This window comes from Leptosomus discolor, chromosome 4 (assembly GCF_034619465.1).
Source record: "Leptosomus discolor isolate bLepDis1 chromosome 4, bLepDis1.hap2, whole genome shotgun sequence".
NCBI lineage: Eukaryota > Metazoa > Chordata > Aves > Leptosomiformes > Leptosomidae > Leptosomus > Leptosomus discolor.
The window spans coordinates 11,741,864-11,761,720 of NC_141394.1; the positions used below are offsets into that span (position 1 = coordinate 11,741,864).

Below are 19,857 nucleotides of genomic sequence, written 5' to 3' on the forward strand. Positions count from 1 at the left end.
TGTGAAATTGAAAATGCGTTTGTCTTAAAAGGCAACTGATATGTTCCTTTCTATAATACCTGGGCAACTTGGTCAAAAGTGTACTCAGCGCAGTATGGAAGAAAGAGTTGAGCAAGAGGAAGCTCAGTATAATATTTAATATTGTTAAACAAAGATCAGTATTGGAGTTCAGATCTCTCTTTCAGCAGGCGTATGAAATGTTGGCATGAAGTACAGGACAGACAACAGAGGATATCTGGAAATAAACATGGACCCTGTATTACAAACTTACCTATTAACTCTAGGGGACCAGCAGTGTTCTTGCTAACACTGCACAATGCTGCAGGGGAAAATTCCAGATAGCTTTCAAGATGCAACATTACCTATTGAGACTTTTTCTTGTGCTAAATTTCAGTGTAACAGAAAATACTTTCACCTCCCAGTCCTTTTCTGAAAACACTTTGATACAGCCCGAGAGCATTTCAAGAGCTGTTCTCTGGCACGATTTGCCACTACTACATTTTTTCACCACTTTGACTTGGGCAGCATTCCAGACTGTTTGCATTTTACAGTTGGTTTGTGGTTGTCAACAAGACACCTAAATGCGTGTTAATGTCTCACTGAATGCTCTGTTCAGATTGGAAAGGAGATGCAGGTTCAAGACGCAGGTAAATCAAGCTGATCACACACAGAATCAGAATGGTAGGGGTTGGAAGGGACCTCTGGAGATCATCTAGTGTTTGTAGGAAAGTTATATTCCGTTTTTACAGTGGCTTTCCTTGGGTCAGAAGGTACTTGTCAGATTGCTGAGTTTGCTCCTTGCATTCATTTTATCCGAGATCTTGGAAAAAGTATTGTTAAGCCCCTGTATCCACCGTTCCACCTCTCACCATTGATATCAGTGCAGAAGTTTCCAACCTCAGAATGCTGATATATCCAAATGTCAGTGATTTAAGGGACTGCACAAAAAAATGCTAGGTCTTCTTCAGCCATTCTGAAGGTTACAGGTTAATCAAAAAGATCCAAGTTTTAGTGATGGGTTCTTCTTTGACAGAGGGTCACTAAAACTGATTACAGACTGAAGTGTTTAACCAGCTCTTTCCCAGGATTTTGTGAGGCTAAAGCAGCACAGGTCTGAAAGGTCCAGATTGTTCATTGTCAATCCCATCATTGTCCAGAAAGTTGGGATTTTGCTACAACCACCTGAAAATAATCCCCATTTCTAGCATTATGACAAAACCAGGGTGCTTTTCTGCAAATTTGGCTTTCTCCCACCATCCTTTGCGTAAGAGTTATCCAGATAACCTTTCATTCCCAAAATAGAGCATTGTTCCTTTAAATCACTAACAACAATGCTGATTTTCACCTACAAAGATACCAGGAACAGACTTGGGAAAATGCAAAACTTTTTTGCAAAAGCAGCAAACTATTCTGTAAACTGCTCTAACTTTTACATGGTTATTCATGAAGAACAGAATGGTCTTTCTGAAAGACAAGGTGATGTTTTTCTAAATGAAATTCGCCAGCAAATATTTTATGCTTAGACACATCATTTGATTTATTTTAAGACATGTTTAAACACTCAAATTTGAAACTTCAAAAGTTTTTTTTTTATTTTGTCAAATTTCCAGAAATTTGAAAATTGAATTATTCATACTACTCCCAGTAGGAATAATAGAGAGTTGTGGTACAACTGCCTGCTTGAGAAAGAAAACAGAGTAGAAAAAGGAACCCTAAGGACCAAGGAAGTGTTAGAAGACCTTACTCTAAGCTATACCGGGTGGGTACTTGCTGCTGGAAGCGATGAGTTGCCAGGCAGAGCAAGACCTCCAGCAACACAGTTGTGTGGGTTAACATCCAGCCACCAGAGAGAGAAATTCATTAACATTCACTACATCATAGTATTGCCCACTGTGGAAATGACAACGCTTTGTACTCAGTAAGGATCCAACCTTATACTTGTTATCTTTTTTGAAGCCTCTCTCTAAGTGTTCTGGAAAAATAATTTCAATTTTATTCCTTGTCCTGGGGCTCTGTGCAAACTTCACAATTCCTGAGTCTGAGCTCCTAAATTACTGACTAATCAACAGAAAATTTTCAAAGAGGAGTGCTTAATTAAGAGATTACTTTTATGAGGGTGGCAGTGCAAATGAGCCATTGCAAAAGTTATGAAATGAGAGCTCTTGCAAATGTTACACATGTATTTTGCAGTTTTCTGGATCCTGGTGAATAGCAGCACCCATGGAAAACCAGAACGGGACCTAACAAATCAGGGGCTGGAATCAGCCCTTTGGCTGTCTGAACAGCCTTTCTCTTGGATGTTACCCTAAGCATGCGTTCCAAAATTTGGCGTGAGGTGAAGTCTTACACAGTGTAAAAGCATCACTTCCAACTTACTGACACAGATCCGTTGTCTGCCTGCAATTGTTCCACTCTGGAGCTACACGTATTGTGAGATTCAGATTCCTCGTTACCCATGCCACCCGTTGCTTTCTGTTTCTTTAAGAATCTAGAATCCACTTGAAATTGGGTATGCTGTTTTCCTGTGTCTTTGTGCTCATTGCTGTATTTTACCGATCTGTATTTTTTTATACCAAAGACTAGATGAGCCTTTGTCAAGTGATAGAAAATTAAAATTCCCTAATTACAAGCGAGTATGTGGACCGAACCCTATCTGGGTGAGTTACTGTATGATACCAACCTGCTTTGCCTTTGAACAAATACTAGAAAAAAAAAAAAAAAAAAGCATGGCTATAGGATTAGACTTGATGACTTTTTTGTCTGATGCCTTGAACTCCTTGTTTGTCCTTTGATAAGGAAATTTACGCAAAACTTTATCTATTTGGGTGCTGCAAGGTTCAACCTTTTCAGGACAAAAAGGCCCAGAGTAACACATAATAAACAAATAATATCAAATTCATTTTTGGCAAGGACAGTCCAAGTTTTGTAATCTTCTTCAGACCAAATGGAAATCTGCAAATGCCAGCTCTATGGTTAATATTTTACAGACACAAGTAGTAAAGGGTATATAAGCAAATGCTTTCCCTTCAATCTTCCTAGCATTTCTGAGTAATTTAGCCCACATCATAATCTGCAGCCATGAAGTGGGTCACGTTAATTTCATTTATTTTCCTCTTAAGTTCTGCTAGATCCAGGAACCTGCAAAGAGTTGCTCGAGAAGCAGGTAAGAAAGGACTAAATAGTTGCCTTTGCAGTCTTTGTTATATCAATTTAATGTCTTTAATGCAATTTCATGAACAGTTCTTGCAAGCCTGATCCAAAGAGAACAGAAAAATTTGATTGACTTGAAAAGAAACTAAAGGAAAAAATCGCGAGGAGATGGGTAGCACACTCAGGGTGACTTAATTGGGCGAGTAAGTTTGGCAACGTCCCTTTGCAACATCAGTGTAGTGCAGGAGCAGATATTGATTATTCAGAATCTGTTGCTTTCCAGCATGAAGAACGCAGCTGCACAGTGCTTTTGAAGTGCTGCCTTTTGAATGGTAGTTCATAAGCGAGCTGCTCCGCAATTGAAGGCAACGGTTTTCACACGAGTAGGTCAAAAATCTACATCTCAGTCTGGGCTATAAGTAGGCTAGCCAAAAACTCCTCATTGTGTCATTTCTCCCTGTGTTATAGAAGTTTAGACCTTGGCCAAACAAATAGTTCTGCAGGCAGTCCCAGAAATTTTTCCACTAATATTCTTGATATTTTATATTTATGAAAAGACCCAAATTTAACAAAATCAAGTTTTCAGGAGCTGGTTGGAAATGCCAATGAACAGCTGCAAGAAATATTTAAAGTACAATTTTCCGCACTGAAACCCATATTATCAAAGCAAGTACGTTCCATTAGGTAAAGGAATTACCCATCACGTTTTCTAAATGCTCCTGAATGCTGTTCTAGAACAAAATGACTGCCCGACTCTAGCTCATTCATTAGCATGGCCGTATGCTTCAGTATCTGTTGGGATACTGACTCTTGTGGGAGTCTTCTTGCCGAGAGCAAGGCATAACTGCAACCTGTATTTGTCACCATTAGGACCAAGCGAAGGGATTTATCTGCTTTCCTTCTCGTGAGGAGCACAGATGACATGCGCTGGGTAGAACAAGAATGTGAACCTGCCAAGTTAAATATTTGTGTTCAAAAAGAGAAATTCTACTAATGCTTGCTCTAATCAAACTGCAGCTGCATTCCTTTGTTTGTAGTGTAGATGTGATAATGTTGTTGGTTATGCAAGGGACATGTTTGCTAACCCTGAATAGGAAGCTACAGCAGTCATTTTGAATATTTGAATTAAGTATGTGCTTACAGAGGTAAATATTGTATTAGAATCCTAAAAATCATGTGCTTGGGTTCCTTCAGAATGGGTGAGTGCTGAACACTTTGGAAAGTCTGGCCTGAGGTGCCCCAAATGTATTCTTTAAGGGGTCTAGCACAGCCGATGTGTCAGCAAGCATCATTGTTCTCTTTTTCTTCCTAGAGCACAAGAGTGAGATTGCCCATCGCTACAATGATTTGAAGGAAGAAACATTTAAGGCAGTGTAAGTGAATGTTCAGCTTACATTTTCTGGTTGTTTTTCATCTCTGTTCATACTGGACAAAAAAGGGGAACCAAAACACACTGTACGAGCTAGTGAAGAGTGTATATGTCTCACTGAAGCATGGCACTGAGTTAGCCTTCTTACTGCTAGTGTACAAAGCCTACAAATATTTTAAGACCCGCAAAAGTCACGATGATTTTCTTGCTCTCTGGGAAAAGAAATCCCTGCAAACTTTGTGAGAAAACCCGTGTTCATTCAGTGAAAAGAAAATAGGCGTGAGTAATTCAGTTTTGATAACCTTAGGATGGAGAGGAGTTACGCTGGATTGAGACATTACCAAAAAAATGCCAACAAACGACCACTCTCAAAAAAGCCAAACCTGCGACAGGTTTTCTGAGACAGTTAAATGATTTTATTTCAATATTGGTGTTGGGAATGGCAGCAGGCCTCGGAAGGATCATAACTACTTCTGAAAGAAGTCAGCCTGAAGATCAGAATTTGTAACAATGGCAAAAACAGAGTAGTTTATGGCATTTATGGATATGCTGGTAAAAATGACATAAAACTCGAATCGCAGTCTTTTTTGTTTCTAGAACTTTTGTTCTTGGGAAGTAAGTTTACAAACGTTTTTCAGAAAGGAAATGACGAGAGGAAGGATATGGGATCCAGTACTATGGTCTTCATGGTACTCTGTTTAAGCATTTGTGCATGTCACTTGAACAAATAGTTCTGAACCCAGAAGCACCTTCAAAAATATCAACTGTTACGTTTCTTATCTCCATATTCCAAAATGTGCTTTGTGTTTCAGTACCATGGTCACATTTGCCCAGTATCTCCAGAGATGTTCTTACGAGGGACTGTCTAAGCTGGTGAAGGATGTTGTAGATCTGGCACAGAAGTGTGTGGCCAACGAGGATGCTCCTGAGTGCACAAAATCACTGGTAGGCAGCGAATCCTTTGGTATGGTGTTTCTTCTCATTCTATGCAGACCAGAATCATCCTCCTTGAGGATTTCTGCATGATCCTTTCAGGTGTACTGCGTCATCGGCTAATGCTCAGATTTTAGTGCTAAAAGAAAGAACTTGTTTTTGTCAGGTTCTGAAACTCTGCCTTTCAGAACCACTTAAATGATCTATGGAGCCATATATGGGAGCTCAAACACCACACTTTGGCACATTAAGTTTAGCATTGCCTGGAAATAAACGTTAGCTTTTAGTACAAATACCCCAGCTGTAAAATACAGGTCTGATTCTAGGCATTAAAATGACCGAAGCATATGGGTTTTCACACTGGGTACTTAATTAAGGTACTTAAACCCTGGATGCCTAGCACATTCAGCCCAGCCCTTCAGAAAGTTAGGTGCCTGTGTTCTTGCGAGCTCTTAACAGTCAGACCACATGACATGACTACATTAGTTCTCCCTAAAGGTTTCCCAAGCTGATCATCAAGTAGAATATCAAATCCTGCTTCAATTCATCTGAAAACTCAGTTTACTCAGATTATAAGTAAAAAGAGGTCAATGTCTTGCCCAGAATATTTTAAATTATAATTGTTTTTTTTCAATAAAGCATTGTAACGGTTTTTATGTTGGACCACATAAAATAAAACTTTATGAAATTCTGTTGAAAACAATAGATTATTCTGATTTATGGTCTAAATCTTATCTGGTAAAAATGTATTTGCTTTTCCATCTGGGTTTTCTTTTACAGACAAATAGAATGTACATTACACTGGCTATAAACAATAACTCTGACCCTCAGCATCTCCCTTCTAGCCCTCCATTTTCCTGGATGAAATCTGCCAAATAGAAACGCTTCGCGACTCATATGGTGCAATGGCTGACTGCTGTGGTAAAGCTGATCCTGAAAGAAATGAGTGTTTCCTGTCATTTAAAGTTACCCATCCAGACTTCATTCAGCCATACCAAAGACCAGCTGCTGATGTGATATGCAAGGAGTACCAGGACAACCGGGTGTCACTCCTGGGACAGTAAGAAAAATGGCCATTTGGTACTGTTTAAGTATGTAGTTGTGCAGAAGAGGGATCCCCACGCTGTACAGAGCGTGTGGACGTGCAGGACATTTGAAAAAGTTGCAGGTATTCAACCTCCTATCTGCGTGTATAAAACAGTTGCTCAATCAGTAAATACCCAAAGCTCTGATCACGTTTTTTCATTGCATGCTAGAGCAGGTTTTTCCATTCAAAAATCAGCTTTAAGGGATCACATTTTGTAAATCTTGGGAGACTTTTTTTTTCCCCAAAAAACCCCTGAAAAATCACAGTGTTTCCAATATTGATTTGATTATTTACTTGCTCCAGCTTGCCACTACCCCCATTGTAATTGGAAAGGGCAAAGAAAGGTAACAGTAAACAGAATAAGAATTGGCAATACAATCTTAGCGATAGGCCATAGATTATTTTTCACACTCAAAATCATAATTTTCAAGTATTTGACAATGCATTTTAAAAAGGCATATGTACATCAAAGTGGCTGACAATAGAAGGAGTTCATCCTTCCATCATTCTTATTGAGGCCTGCTTTGGAAACAGTGAGATGTAGCAGAGCATTTACCTTTAGTAGGCATTGTGTCAGGAAAGTAGATTACGTTTCTAAATCAGAAATAAAAGAGAAACTGTAAGAGATTTAAGGCCATTTGCTGTTGTCATTGGAATATGTGACTTACATTTTCCTTTTCCTTATAGATTCGTCTATGCTATTGCAAGAAGAAACCCCTTCCTGTACGCCCCAACCATCCTCAGTCTGGCTGCTGATTATGAACATGCACTTCAAAGCTGTTGCAAAGAGACTGATATCAGTGCTTGCTTGGATGAAAAGGTATATCAAATTTTTCACTGTGGCTGAAAACTAGGCAACTGGTCTGCTACATAAAGGTCTCTTCTGATCTTTGTGACTTTAAAAGGCTAACGATAAATTACGGTTTATAATTCCAAAATTGCACTTTCCCATGGAGGTTTGTGTATGGCCTCGTAGAAACTAAGATGGTCAAATAATACATATTTTGATTTTTTTTTAAGTGAAAAAACCAAAACAATCAAACTGTAGATAATTGAGCTTGTCTTTTTGTCCCTTTGCTAATACATTGCCAGGCAGCTATGAGTGTTGCACAGATGCGCTGAATCCAAATCACGTGTAGCACTTGGGATTTTTCATCTGTGGTAAGCTGTAGCGAGAAGGCATGCTACTGAAGAGGCACTAGGGGAGGGCAGATCTTACTTGGCGGCCTAACATGCCATTGCCACATCCAACGTGCGGGTGTAGGAGAGGTCTCTCCTGTTCTTCCCCTATTCGTTGCCCGAGCAGATGGAGAAGAAAGAGTGAGAAGTGGGTAGAATCTTCCTGTTCATGCAAACCTTTGTATGAAGAACTCATAGAGAAGGGTCAGGGTTAATCATGTGTTAGCGCAATGAATCAAGCGCAGATGACGTCCACATAGTTTTGGTTTTTAGAGAACTGTAGCCAAAATTTCATGTTAACCTTGAGAACGGCATGAGCCAAACTTTCCCTTTGTCTCAAACTCAGTCCCCGTGACTTCTGTGTAGTCAGTGCAGAGCTTTGAAAGACAAATTACGCTCCTTTGAAGCCACAGGGTTTCAATGAAATTGAACTATTTGGTGAACAGCAGCACGTCCATAGAAGAGTTGCACCATGCTGTAAGGTACAGTGTATAGACTAGCAGTTAAATGCTGATTGCGAACTGGTTAGCCCAAGGAATTCTCGGTTGGCTTGGCTTTTCATCAGAGCTAGCTGGACCAGAACCCGCTGTGCTTCTGAAGTGGGATTTTCAGATTTGCTTTTTTTCTCAGTCCATCAGATGTAATCAGTTTAATGTGACAATGTGCATCCTGTTACTATAGGCAATCCCCATAAAAGAAAAAGCCAAGAAAGTCAGTGAGAAGCAGGAGTATTCTTGCGGAATCCTCAAGAAGTTTGGCGAGAGAACTTTCCAAGCAGAGTAAGTTCTGATCAGTTTTTTATCAAAAGTAGGCTTGTTAACCTAAACCTTCAAATACTCAGAGGAAAATGTCAGCATATAATATTCAATTCTATATGCTGAGTTTGAAAACTGCATTCATGGCAATTCCCAGCGTGCTTTTGTCCAACAGAACAGAGATCAGTGGGTCAGTCTTTCAACGCTAGGGCAACAGCAATTTCTTAGCCTCTTTAAGTGTAGCATTTAATTCTGATCAGGTTTCTGCATAAAGACTGGATGCAAAGGGGAACCTGTGTATTCCAGGCTGACAGTGGGTACCAGTAAAAAGATCAGCTGTGAAAGTTAGGGAGAAACAAAACCATGTCTAGAACCAGTCCAGGAGATGCAAAGTTTCCTGATGGCATGTCACGCGGAACCAGAGATTCCAGTGTGTTTAATCTACATTTTTTCAAAGCCATGACCCGATCCGATGCCTACAGCTTTCAGTGATAGGCACGTTGGTAATCAGCAAAGTAAGCTGATAGCTTGAACCTTAGAGCAATCAAAGATTCAAAGTTGGCAGAATCACAGCTGTTTTCAAAGGTGCTTTTTTAAGATGAAGAAAGACTTTTGCATTTAATAAGTGGATCACCTGCCTAAGCACAGAGAACTGCTTTCATTCTGTGGCCAGTCTAACAACTAACATTGACTGGGATTATCTTACTAGATATAGTCAGCTTTGATTTAAAGGTTTAATTAGGACTGTATACCTCTGTTCTGACTAATCTGGAGATGCTTTACAGTCATTCAGGAGCAATGGGGAATTCTAGGGTGTGATTCTTACATAGGAAGCTCACATAGAACAGAAGAATCACAAACTTGTTTCTTTCTATCTGTTTTAAAGCAGCACTGGGTTATTGGTGCAGGTGTCGATGCCCTTTTTTTCTAACCACCAGAAATCAGAAGAGGAGAATAAATGAATATTTACTTGAAACAATGCTGATCTACAGTATCATGTTAGCAACTTGCAAGGTTTCTGTTCAATACAAAGCTTTAAAACACATGTATTTTTCTTCTTTTCCACCTAGTAAACTTGCTCTCCTGAGCCAGAAATATCCCAAGGCTCCATTCTCAGAAATGGTTACAATTCTACATAAAATTAAGGGTATCTACAAAGAGTGCTGTGAAGGGGACATGGTAGAGTGCATGGATGACAGGGTAAGATAAGTGTTTTTCAAAAATGTTTACATACTCAAAAAATGTTTATGAAGACAATAATTGGTGCAGATATTCATTCACAGTCCAGGGAACTTGTACTCGACACTGCTGGAAGGTTCCTCAGCCACTGAAAAAATCATGGCCAACTCAGCTGACTGTGGCTGGAACTAGGTTTTGGACCTATTCTGGATCTAGCACTTATGATCATGAGGGCAAGGAGCTGTTTCTTACAGTATAGGGGGTGTGTGTGGTTTATCAGGGAGATTGGTGGTATTTACTCACTTCAAATCAATCATCAACAAAATAAAAGAAAGCAGAGGCAAAAAAGCCACAATTGTTTTGCTTTCCTGTTTGGGTACTGCCATTAATCCAGCTTTTCTGTCGTGCCAATGAACTCTAGCGAACAGCTTGCACAGGAGGGTGAGCAAAACAGTGCAATAGTGACATCATTTAAGTATTGTCTGTCTGTAAGTTACACACACTTTTCAAACCAGCTGATGTTCAGCGCTGGCTTTATGAAGCTCTGGAGTTTTTCATGCTTTGTCCTCTGTCAGAGCTGGGCGCCTGACAGGACTGCCAAGGTCAGTCAGGCATCTTTGTGACAGACGACTCAATGACTTCCCTTGGCTTCCCAGAGTTTGTCTTCTCCAAGTTTCTAAGATTGGAGAGGGAATCACATTCTCCCCCATGCCTGTGAACGTTGTGCTCAACATGCACAGGACGTGCTCTCCCTCTGATTAACTTCTCTTTGAATAGAGACAGCATTTCTTTAGGAAGGTGCTAAGTAAATAGGTGACCTGAACAAAAGGGGAAGAGTCTGAAAAAGAGAGAGGAGATGAACTAATCTATCTTTCTGTTATTTCGTAGCTTGTCTGATACCATGTTTTCATTTTACAGGCAGAGCTTATGACCTATATATGCTCTAAACAAGATGTTTTCTCAAGTAAAATCAAACACTGCTGTGAGAGGCCAGTTGTGGAACGAAGCCAGTGCATTATCGAAGCAGAATTTGATGACAAACCTGAAAATCTCCCTTCACTAGTTGAAAGATACATACAGGACAAGGAAGTATGTAAAAGATTTGAGGCAGGCCATGACGCCTTCTTGTCAGAGTAAGTAGTGCCAACAGTATACATGCTTGTATTTGAACGTCCCTGCAAATGATCCTCTGTCTTTTCTGGACTACGGCCTCTTGCACTGGTGGGAAAACTGTCCTCTTGGGTGTTTCAGGGGCACGTGGAGAAAAAGCCTGGTGTAACTAATGCAGCTTCAACTCCAGCTGAACCCCTAGTTTCTCATTCATGCTTTGTGACTGTTTCTGTTCAGCTTTGTCCTGCTTATCAACGCTGAATTCATCAGTGCCTTTCTTTTATTTGAGGGCTTTGTGCATGCCCACATACATTATCCACTCAAGAAGTATTTCTGTCCTGGGGAACTATTTTGTTCCTCTCACATTTGCCCTGTTGGCAGACAACAGAACAACCTAAAAATCCTACTAAATCAAGCAAATGGCATTCCAAGCTCATTGTCCACCTTACTTGATCTCACCTGGGGTACTATCATTGTCAATTACTGTGTTGTGCATGAAGAAAGCAGCATGTTATTCAGGAGCTCTAATTCTGTCAGCTTGTGTGTCTTTCAGGTTTGTTTATGAATACGCACGAAGACACCCTGAGTTCTCTACGCAGCTGATTCTGAGAGTTGCTAAGGGATATGAAACACTCCTGGAAAAGTGCTGCAAAACAGACAACCCTGCTGAGTGCTACGGAAATGCTGTAGGTGCAAATCTTTGTTTGCAGATAACTGGAATGCTTGGTTGGGACCCATCATGAAACAATTGGGTTGAGAAGCTCCTACAGAAGAGCAGACAGAAAGCATTTTGAGGGACTTATGCCAGGGGAGGTTAGTGTTCTGATGGGAGACAAACCAGTTCAGGGCCCATGACAAGGGTACAGAGTTTTCTGAGATCACAGAGTCACTTCATTGGTCATCTCACAAAATTTCAGACCAGTCTTACTCAACTGCCTGATGCCTCTGTCTCTCAGACATGATTCTGCTTGTCCTGAAGATGATGAATAATAGCTGGGTAGCCAAATTGTTCTATGGGCTCCAGTGCCTATGCTGGGTATGGCTGCTCATGGATTATAAGGGAAACCTGTATGGCCAGCTCACATAGAGATACCTAAACTTAGGTCTCCTAACCTTCAACTGAATCGCACACAAGTCACAGCACAAGTTGAGTCACTGACAGCTTTGGCCAAGGGATAGAAAGAGGATGTCCACCTCATGGTTATTATTCCTATACTTGAAAAATATTCACCCAATATAAACAAATGAACAAAAACCCTCTTGTTGTCTAGAAAGTAAGTCCAATGGATAATTAATTTAAATTAAATTTCAAAAACCTTGCTGCCTTTTTAATGGAATTTCTGTTAGAACGTGTATGAGAAGTCCTCCCTATGCCATCCAGGCTATACGGAAGTGGTCAGCCTTGCAACGTGGGTGTCTGAGAGCTAATAAGATTTACCACAGGTCAAAAGTTATATATGTGTGACTGTTACCAATATGTCCTGCTGTAATGTTACTAATAAATTTGTACTTGTTTGCAGCAAGAGGAGTTGGACAAACATATCAAAGAAAATCAGGAAGTTGTGAGGATAAACTGTGAGCTTTTCACTGCCCATGGCGAGCAAGACTTTCTTAAAACGTAAGTACTTTCTGATAAATATTCTTGAATGTAAATGATGATGCTGGCTGCTCTGGGCGAGTTTATTTGGTCTTTGCTTCCATTTTCACTTCAGTGGTCTAGCTCAGTAGAGCATTCTTCAAATGTGAGCAAACAGTCATTTTGATATTTCTTTTTCAGAGTTCTGATCCGCTACACTAAGAAAATGCCTCAGGTATCAACTGATACCTTGCTTGATATTGGAAAGAAAATGGTAGCCATTGGTAGTAAGTGCTGCCAGCTTCCTGAAGACAGACGGCTACCTTGTTCTGAGGGACGTGTGAGTACATCAGTTTATTCTCTCTACTCCTCTTGGAGATTTCTTCTGTTCTCACTGAATCACAGAATGTTCAGGGCTGGAAGGGACCTTGAAAGATCATCTAGTCGAAGCCCCCTGCTCTCAAAAACATTGAATTCTGGTGAGATAGTAAACTCACGATGATTTTTCATAAACCCCAAGCTAAGCATCTACCTAACAGAATTCAAAGTCTGTTCCATTTTTAATGGACATGAGAACCTAAATAGTTGTCTGATGGTAGATCGTGAAAATTTTAGTTAAACTTTGCTCTCCCTCAGAAAGCAAAATTAAGTCAATCAGATCTGCAGTAGCTTGCGTTTGGAAGAGGTAAAGGTTCTCTTAAAAAAAAAACCCAAAAAATAAAACCCAAACAAACATACTTAGTGATTGTAGCCCAGCAGACAGACTGCAGATTACGAAATGCCCGACTCCAGGAATACATACTTATTTTCAATTTTAAGACCGTGTCGTTGCAGGTGTTTAGATCTGACACCTTCCACTTCCAGCTGTGCTTTTATAACACAAACATCACATATTTCTTCTGTTACTGTAGAAGGTGTAACTCAGGTTTGTCCTTCTTCCATTCTCTTCTCAGCTGAGCATTTTGATTCAGGAGATGTGCAAGAAACAGGAGATCACACCTATAAATGACAACGTTGCACATTGCTGCAGCGACTCCTATGCTTCCAGGAGACCGTGTTTCACTGCCTTGGGAGTAGATACCAAATATGTGCCTCCACCATTTGACCCCAACATGTTCAGCTTTGATGAAAAATTGTGCTCTGCTGCTCCTGCTGAACGGGAATTAAAGCAGATGAAGTAAGTGGAAAGAAATACCTTCTAGGACATCTTCTGAAGTGTAACACTTTAGCGGGGGGCGGAAGGAAGCTACAAACCCCCTGTTTTGTCATCTGACTGGGACTTCACTAGCGACAGAGAGAAAAGCAGATGGAACTATGTGTTTGTACTGAGCTTCTCAGTGCACAACATCATGTAGTTTGGAAGAGGCAAAAATAGGGTATTTTCTTCAAATAAAATCGGTGCCTCAGCTGACCGGTTTTGTGTAGGTCCGCTGCCAGTGCAAGTCTTAGGATGTACTTAATTAAGACAACATACAGATCATTTCAATAAGTTTTTTCCCCACCTGTAACCCAGATAACAAAAAGCAAACAGAGGGTTGTGGTAGACTGGGAGGTTTTAGTCACAAATAGGCACAGACTCCTCTAAAAAAAAAGAAACCCGAACTCATAAATGAGCTGTACCTGCATAGAACGGCTTATTTTAAACTGGAGAATCAAGCTACAACAGGTAGCGCTAACTGTGTATTGTGGCTTTATTTTCAGATTGCTCGTCAACCTCATTAAACGCAAGCCCCAGATGACAGAAGAACAAATAACGACAATTGCTGATGGTTTCACTGCCATGGTAGACAAGTGCTGCAAGCAACCAGATATTGAGACATGCTTTGGGGAAGAGGTACTTCCTATCTCCTTTAAAAAAACAAAAGCGTATAGAAAACTGGAAACTCACTAGGAAACCATGCACTACGAAAATGGTTCTGCAAACTGCTGTGGTTACTCATCCCTATGCCCTTAGAGTAAATTTGCCTGCAGAGCACAGCATACGTCCTGACTGTAGCGATTACAGTCACAGATTATAGTCATTGAACAGTTTATGTGGAAAGGCTGCCTGGAGGTCATGTCATCCAGTCATCTGCTCAAAGCATGGCTAAATTGTAGATTAGGTAAAGTTCTTCAGGGCCTTGTCCAGAAGACTATCTACAAGCCATAGTTGAAAAATAAGTATGTGTAGAATGTAAACTGTATCTCTAGCATACGTGAACTTCCTTTTGTGCTACAGATTCTTACAGAACTCTGAAGGATTACCAGTAAAACGTGCATCTGGAGCAGTTATCAGAGACACCTAGCAAATACAGATATATTTGCCATGGGGGAGTCCAGCTGATTATGTCCTACGAACAGTCATTCCATTTTTTTCAAGCTCATCAACCACAAAAACGTTCATTCAGTCAACATTTACTTGTCTCTGAAATAACCACAGAAGTTTATCTGTAGCCATATTGCTGAGCAAGCACAAAGCATTTATAGCAAGTGTAAATGACAGTTTCCAGCAGCACCCTCATTATCATTTGAAGCATAGAACTGTATTACTAACATCTTGAACTGCTTATTGATTTAATCCTTTTTTATTTATTGCATAGGTAAATATATTAGGAAGACCTAGGAAAGTATTATTTTGTCTCTAATTCACTCTAAAAGATTATTTTGTACCTTTTGCAAAACTGAAAAATACCCAACATACAAGAGTGCACAGATTCTAAGGTTAGGAAGTACCATTAGAATTATTCTTCAAACTGTAACACAGACACAAGCTTAAGTTTATAAAGCAGGAGCTCAAGCACTACATACTTCGCTGCCTTGGTTTCTCTCTCACAACTGTTTGTATTCCTTTTTCTAGGGTGCCAACCTAATAGTCCAGAGCAGAGCCACATTAGGAATTGGCGTGTAACACGTGGTAGGTACCAGCAATAACGCATATTTATCGGGTCATCTGTCTCCCTACCTCTCTCTGCCCACCCTTCCACCCATTTAACTCCAACTCAAAAAAGCACCTACCTTCCCTTTAACCACCAGGTGTTTGCTTCTTCTGAGGGTGGTTTACCATCTGCCATTCCAGAGCATACAGAAAGTTGAAGTACTACTAGTATGCTACCGTTTTACAAAATCATCCTTTTTGTTTCTCCAATCTAGGTTGCCAGTGGGAAAAATATGAAGAAAAATACTTCTGTGTAACTTCTCCCACCCATTACCTTTTTTCCTTTGGTATTGAATGAGTATGCTTTTCCAGAAACTTTGCAATTCTATGACTTCAGAAAAAAATGAAAAATAAATAAAAGCTTTATAAATCTGCATCTGTCCTTGTCTGCTTGTGACTACCATAAGGCAAAGCTCTGCAACACTCTCTACACAAAATGGTCGCTATAAGTAGTATATATAGGTCGGGATTCCACTGGGGTTTTTTGCTGTTACTTGCTCTTGGAAAGTATGTGTGAAAGAGTATGAAAGGTAGAGAGACATTTAGCTAGACTTTAATACTATTATTCAATTACAGGTTCGTTTTATGCTTTACTTGAGCGATTATAGTTACACTTGAAGAGAATGTTCAAAGAACTGTTCAGTCTAAATAAAATGACTAGCAACAAGCTCTCATAAAAAGAAAAAAAAAAAAGTATTTCTTACATCAGCCACAAATCAAGTATCTCTTCGCTTTGAAAGAGCTGCACACAGATCTGGTTTTAGACACTTCTTTTAATGTTTTAAGTTGTTTTTAAAACAGCTTTTGACTTTAGAGGTGTCTCTTTAAAAGCCCACCACCTAAATCACGCCCTTCATTGCAGGAAGCTCCTAAGAGAGAATTTTTTTCATTCTATGCCACTAAAGCAGTGTGGTTTTCTAGTACATATTTAGCTTCTGTCCATGAATGCAAAACGCCCGAATCTCCTGCACTTCAACAAGGACCCTTCCATAACCCTTGCATCCTTCGAAGAGCCCTTGCATTTGAAGGCATTTCATAAGGGCAGTTTTCTTGGCCTTGAAACTCTTTGTACCTGTGGTTCACGAACTGGGAATCTTCTACAGAACCATAGATGTACGCTCAGAATGAAACATTCAGAGACATTGGGTTGAAAACGTTAAAGGAAGAATCATCAATCTTGTTACGATTGAAAGGTATGAACATCCAACCACTGTAAGTCACAGTTATGTGACCCCAAGGCATTCACAAACATCTCATTCAAGATTAAAAGTTTTGTGAATTTGAGCAAGAATCATTCATCAGTTGCAGTGAAGCACCTTTTCCCATAGGTTACGGGAGCACAAACAGTCATAAAGACCATTCCCACTATCTAATTCACTGTCCAAAAAAGCTGACAGTCATTCACTGCAACTAAAACTAACCTGCTCTAGGACAGCGTAGCCCTAGTTACTTTGGACAAGCCAAGCTTGTTCGAGGAAGAGGTTCAGTGAAGATTCTGAGGCAGAGAACTCAGCACTAGTCCCACAAATCTACCCAGAAGTGTGGGTTTCTCATTAGATTTCCAGCTAATCCCCACACCATATCACATCACAATTCTTAAGCGTGCTGGTTAGCTTCCTGTCACATCTGGTCTGGCTTTTCAACTGCACGTTGAATAATTCCAAATACAAAGCCAGTTAAGGATTCTATTAAGATTTAATAATTGAAAATGAAAATGTATAATTAATGTGTTTGTAATTTTGCTGGCTCCAGAGAGATACAGAATTAATGTAGGAATGATTTCCAGGCTGCATTTATCATTTACCAATGCTGAAAAGAGTAACGTGTCAAAGGAGTAGAGTCAAGCCGAATATCAATATACCAAAAATATGTGAAAAGAATTTATTTCCGTCCAGCTCATCCCCATTTCTACAACTCATAGGAACCCACCTATTTCACTCTTGCCTGGCACAGTGTCTTTCAGTTTGCATAAAGACAGGGCACTGCAGCCCAGCTGCAGCACTTCAAGAAGTATCTTAAGCCTCGGTGTTGATGTGTGTTGAAAACTGCTTCTTAAGAGCTTTTGCTCCCATGCTGAGTGATCTTCCTTGTATTCCTGGGGCTCTCTTTTGGGCTGTAGTTTTCAACAACTGATATTTTTTTGCCTATCTGGCTTTCTTTGTAACGAGGTGACTTTCCTTTTTTTCTTGTAGGGTCTGAGTTCAAAAGGAAAAGGAGTAAGCTTGCAGCTGTAGCTAAGACTGCACTTGTACAAAAGTATTTTTTAACCACTTAAACATCACCTAAAGAGGTAGGGAAACCTCCCCCTAATTACCTGAAACATACTTCAATTTCTGCTACCAAACCTGCCTGGTGGCTTCAAATTTCAGAAAGGCCAACTGTTGTGATAACTGTTAGCATGACCCTTGCCACTTTTTTTCATGCAGCAGCTTTTGTTAAGTTATTTCAAGAGTCTTTTAGGTTTTATGTTCCTTCTATTGCAACTTCTAGTCCCTAGAACTCACTGAAAACTACACAAGTATTCCCAAGTATTCAAGAGGGGAAAACAAAACAAAAACCAGCACGTCAATTTTAAGGCAGATCTGAGTTCTTTTGAAGGCCCCTCTCCTTGCCTGCAAACAGCTGAGTTTGCAACAGCGTGCCCAGTCAGCCAGAGCACTGCTGTGAGCACCCACGTCTCGTACTGTGACAATTCGCTTGGCAGTTCTGCTGGTCTCTGATGTGCCCTGGAGAGGCCAACTGTCCCTGTCTGGATAAAAACAGAAACGCCTTCCCTGGGAGATGGTGTCCCAGGAAGCAAAGTGATAACTGTGGTAACAGAGCTAAAACAGCAAGACCTTTGTGGTACCAAGGAATTACACACCTTGTTAGTCTGCTCCTGCTTGCATGCCCCATTTGCCTTCTCCTTCCTCTACAGCGCAGTATCACGCATGGATATGTCGTTGTAGTTTGTGATCTGCTGTTACCCCTCAGTAAGATGCAAGCTGATTTTTACTTTCTCCATTTTAATTTTTTTGTATGCCTGTATCTCTTTCTCATGTACCCTCTATAAAGGTTAGTAAAGCCATGGCCACTGAACTGCTAATATTCATAAAAACTATTTCCTTAAACCAAGTTTTCCAACGTTTGGGGAAAGCCTGATGGGAACTACACACCCATCCTTCATAAGAAACACGATTTTGATACCACCAGCCATTAACACTGATACATATAAATCTCCTCAGACTCGACTCCTCTAAATTAACTTATTTGCTGTATGGAGATTTGTTATGCTAAGACAGAGAAATAAACAAACACAAAATCATTAGTTCTGAACAAATACAAAACCTACCTTTGCTGGACAAAGAAGTTCCACTTACAGATTCCAAGTTTTCAAAGTAACAGCCAGATCCAGAAGTTAGAAATGCTCCTTGTCTCTGAGGTGATTAGAAGACAAGCTCTTTATTCTGCTGCTCCTAGTGTGAAAGGGTAAGGGACTACATCCACTTCCTTCTGCCTTCTCCTTCAGTCTTTAATTCCTTCAGCTGACCCAACACATCATCTCCATCCATCAGACTCCCCCTCCCACCTGCCCTAAGGACCTTTCTGCATCCTTGAATTATTCAATCACCTTCTCCTCTCCACACCTCTACCACACTCTGAATCATAAAGTGACAGTTCTCCTGTCTGCAAGCACAGTTTCCTTCATCTTTAAAAGCAGTGGATATTGGTAGTGGTCTTTTTAGGGGCATCCCTAAAAGGCTTCGTCATCTCTAGGTCACTAAGTTGGATCTCTTGGTCATGGCATTTCTGTGTTATTTCTTATGGTCCCTCTGAGGTTGATGAAATGTCATGACCTTTAGGCCCTAGTTGCTCTGCCTTCATTGCTGATATTTGGGAGCTGGGGTTAGGATCATGACTCTGGGATGGTTCTTGTCAGCACGCTTCTAAGCTGAGGTCTTAATGTATCAGAATTCCTCTAATGCATGTTCAGCTTTTGCCTGAACGTTTGGAACATTTATATCCAGTTCATAACAAAGCAAATAGACAATGATCAAGCAGCAAGAATGTTCTTCCAGCTCTCTGGGATATTGATCTCACAGCGCTCAGACTTAGTAAAAATACAGCAGAGTGTGTCCAGGGCTTGGTAACAGGCAGCAGCTTTGAGCCAGGGCAGATTCCTGGGGTCCTGAAAAATTCCTCTTGGTTACCCCAGTGCTTAGCCCTTTTCTGCTCTCAGGTAATGTCATGAAACCTTTTTGATTGCATCAGAATGAAGATGCACCAAGTTTTTAAAATGTACCAGGAAGTCCACTAGTACATTTGGGTGTATGTCCTCTTAACGTAAATCCTTACCGCCAATTTGACTGCTCAGGCTGTTCTCTGTTACCTCGCATTATGGGTATCACTGGCCTTGCTGCCCACCAGGGAGGTGCCTTCTGTGTTACTTGTGAGGTGGCACACTTCAGCAGTAATGCTGTCTAGCTGACTTCAGTTTGGCTGGTTTCCAAGTCATGATTTATTACTGTCTTTGCCCAAAGACCGAAGATGACTGCATACTAACACTAGTAAATTATATTTCAACTAACAAAACCACAACAGGCCAGGGGTACAAGGATTAAAAGA

At 40.4% G+C, this 19,857-nt stretch overlaps 1 protein-coding gene across 1 annotated transcript; it reads left to right on the forward strand.

Annotated features, from left to right (window-relative positions):
• The first annotated feature begins 3,078 nt into the window (after positions 1-3,078).
• On the forward strand, positions 3,079-15,628 carry LOC104344070 (albumin). Its single transcript, XM_009948113.2, has 15 exons — positions 3,079-3,163; positions 4,463-4,523; positions 5,332-5,464; positions 6,298-6,512; positions 7,227-7,359; positions 8,400-8,497; positions 9,544-9,673; positions 10,571-10,785; positions 11,316-11,448; positions 12,283-12,380; positions 12,540-12,678; positions 13,292-13,515; positions 14,040-14,172; positions 15,175-15,231; positions 15,468-15,628. Exons 1-14 carry the CDS (start codon positions 3,079-3,081, stop codon positions 15,223-15,225), a joined length of 1,848 nt encoding a protein of 615 aa, XP_009946415.2. The 3' UTR covers positions 15,226-15,231; positions 15,468-15,628.
• Positions 15,629-19,857: the final 4,229 nt, after the last annotated feature.

Bases quoted from the DNA above. Each gene is read 5' to 3' on its own strand.
- LOC104344070 (XM_009948113.2), top strand. From the start codon at position 3,079: ATGAAGTGGGTCACGTTAATTTCATTTATTTTCCTCTTAAGTTCTGCT. The intron at 6,513-7,226 runs GTAAGAAAAATG...TTTTCCTTATAG, and splicing joins CGGGTGTCACTCCTGGGACA to ATTCGTCTATGCTATTGCAA. The intron at 13,516-14,039 runs GTAAGTGGAAAG...CTTTATTTTCAG, and splicing joins CGGGAATTAAAGCAGATGAA to ATTGCTCGTCAACCTCATTA.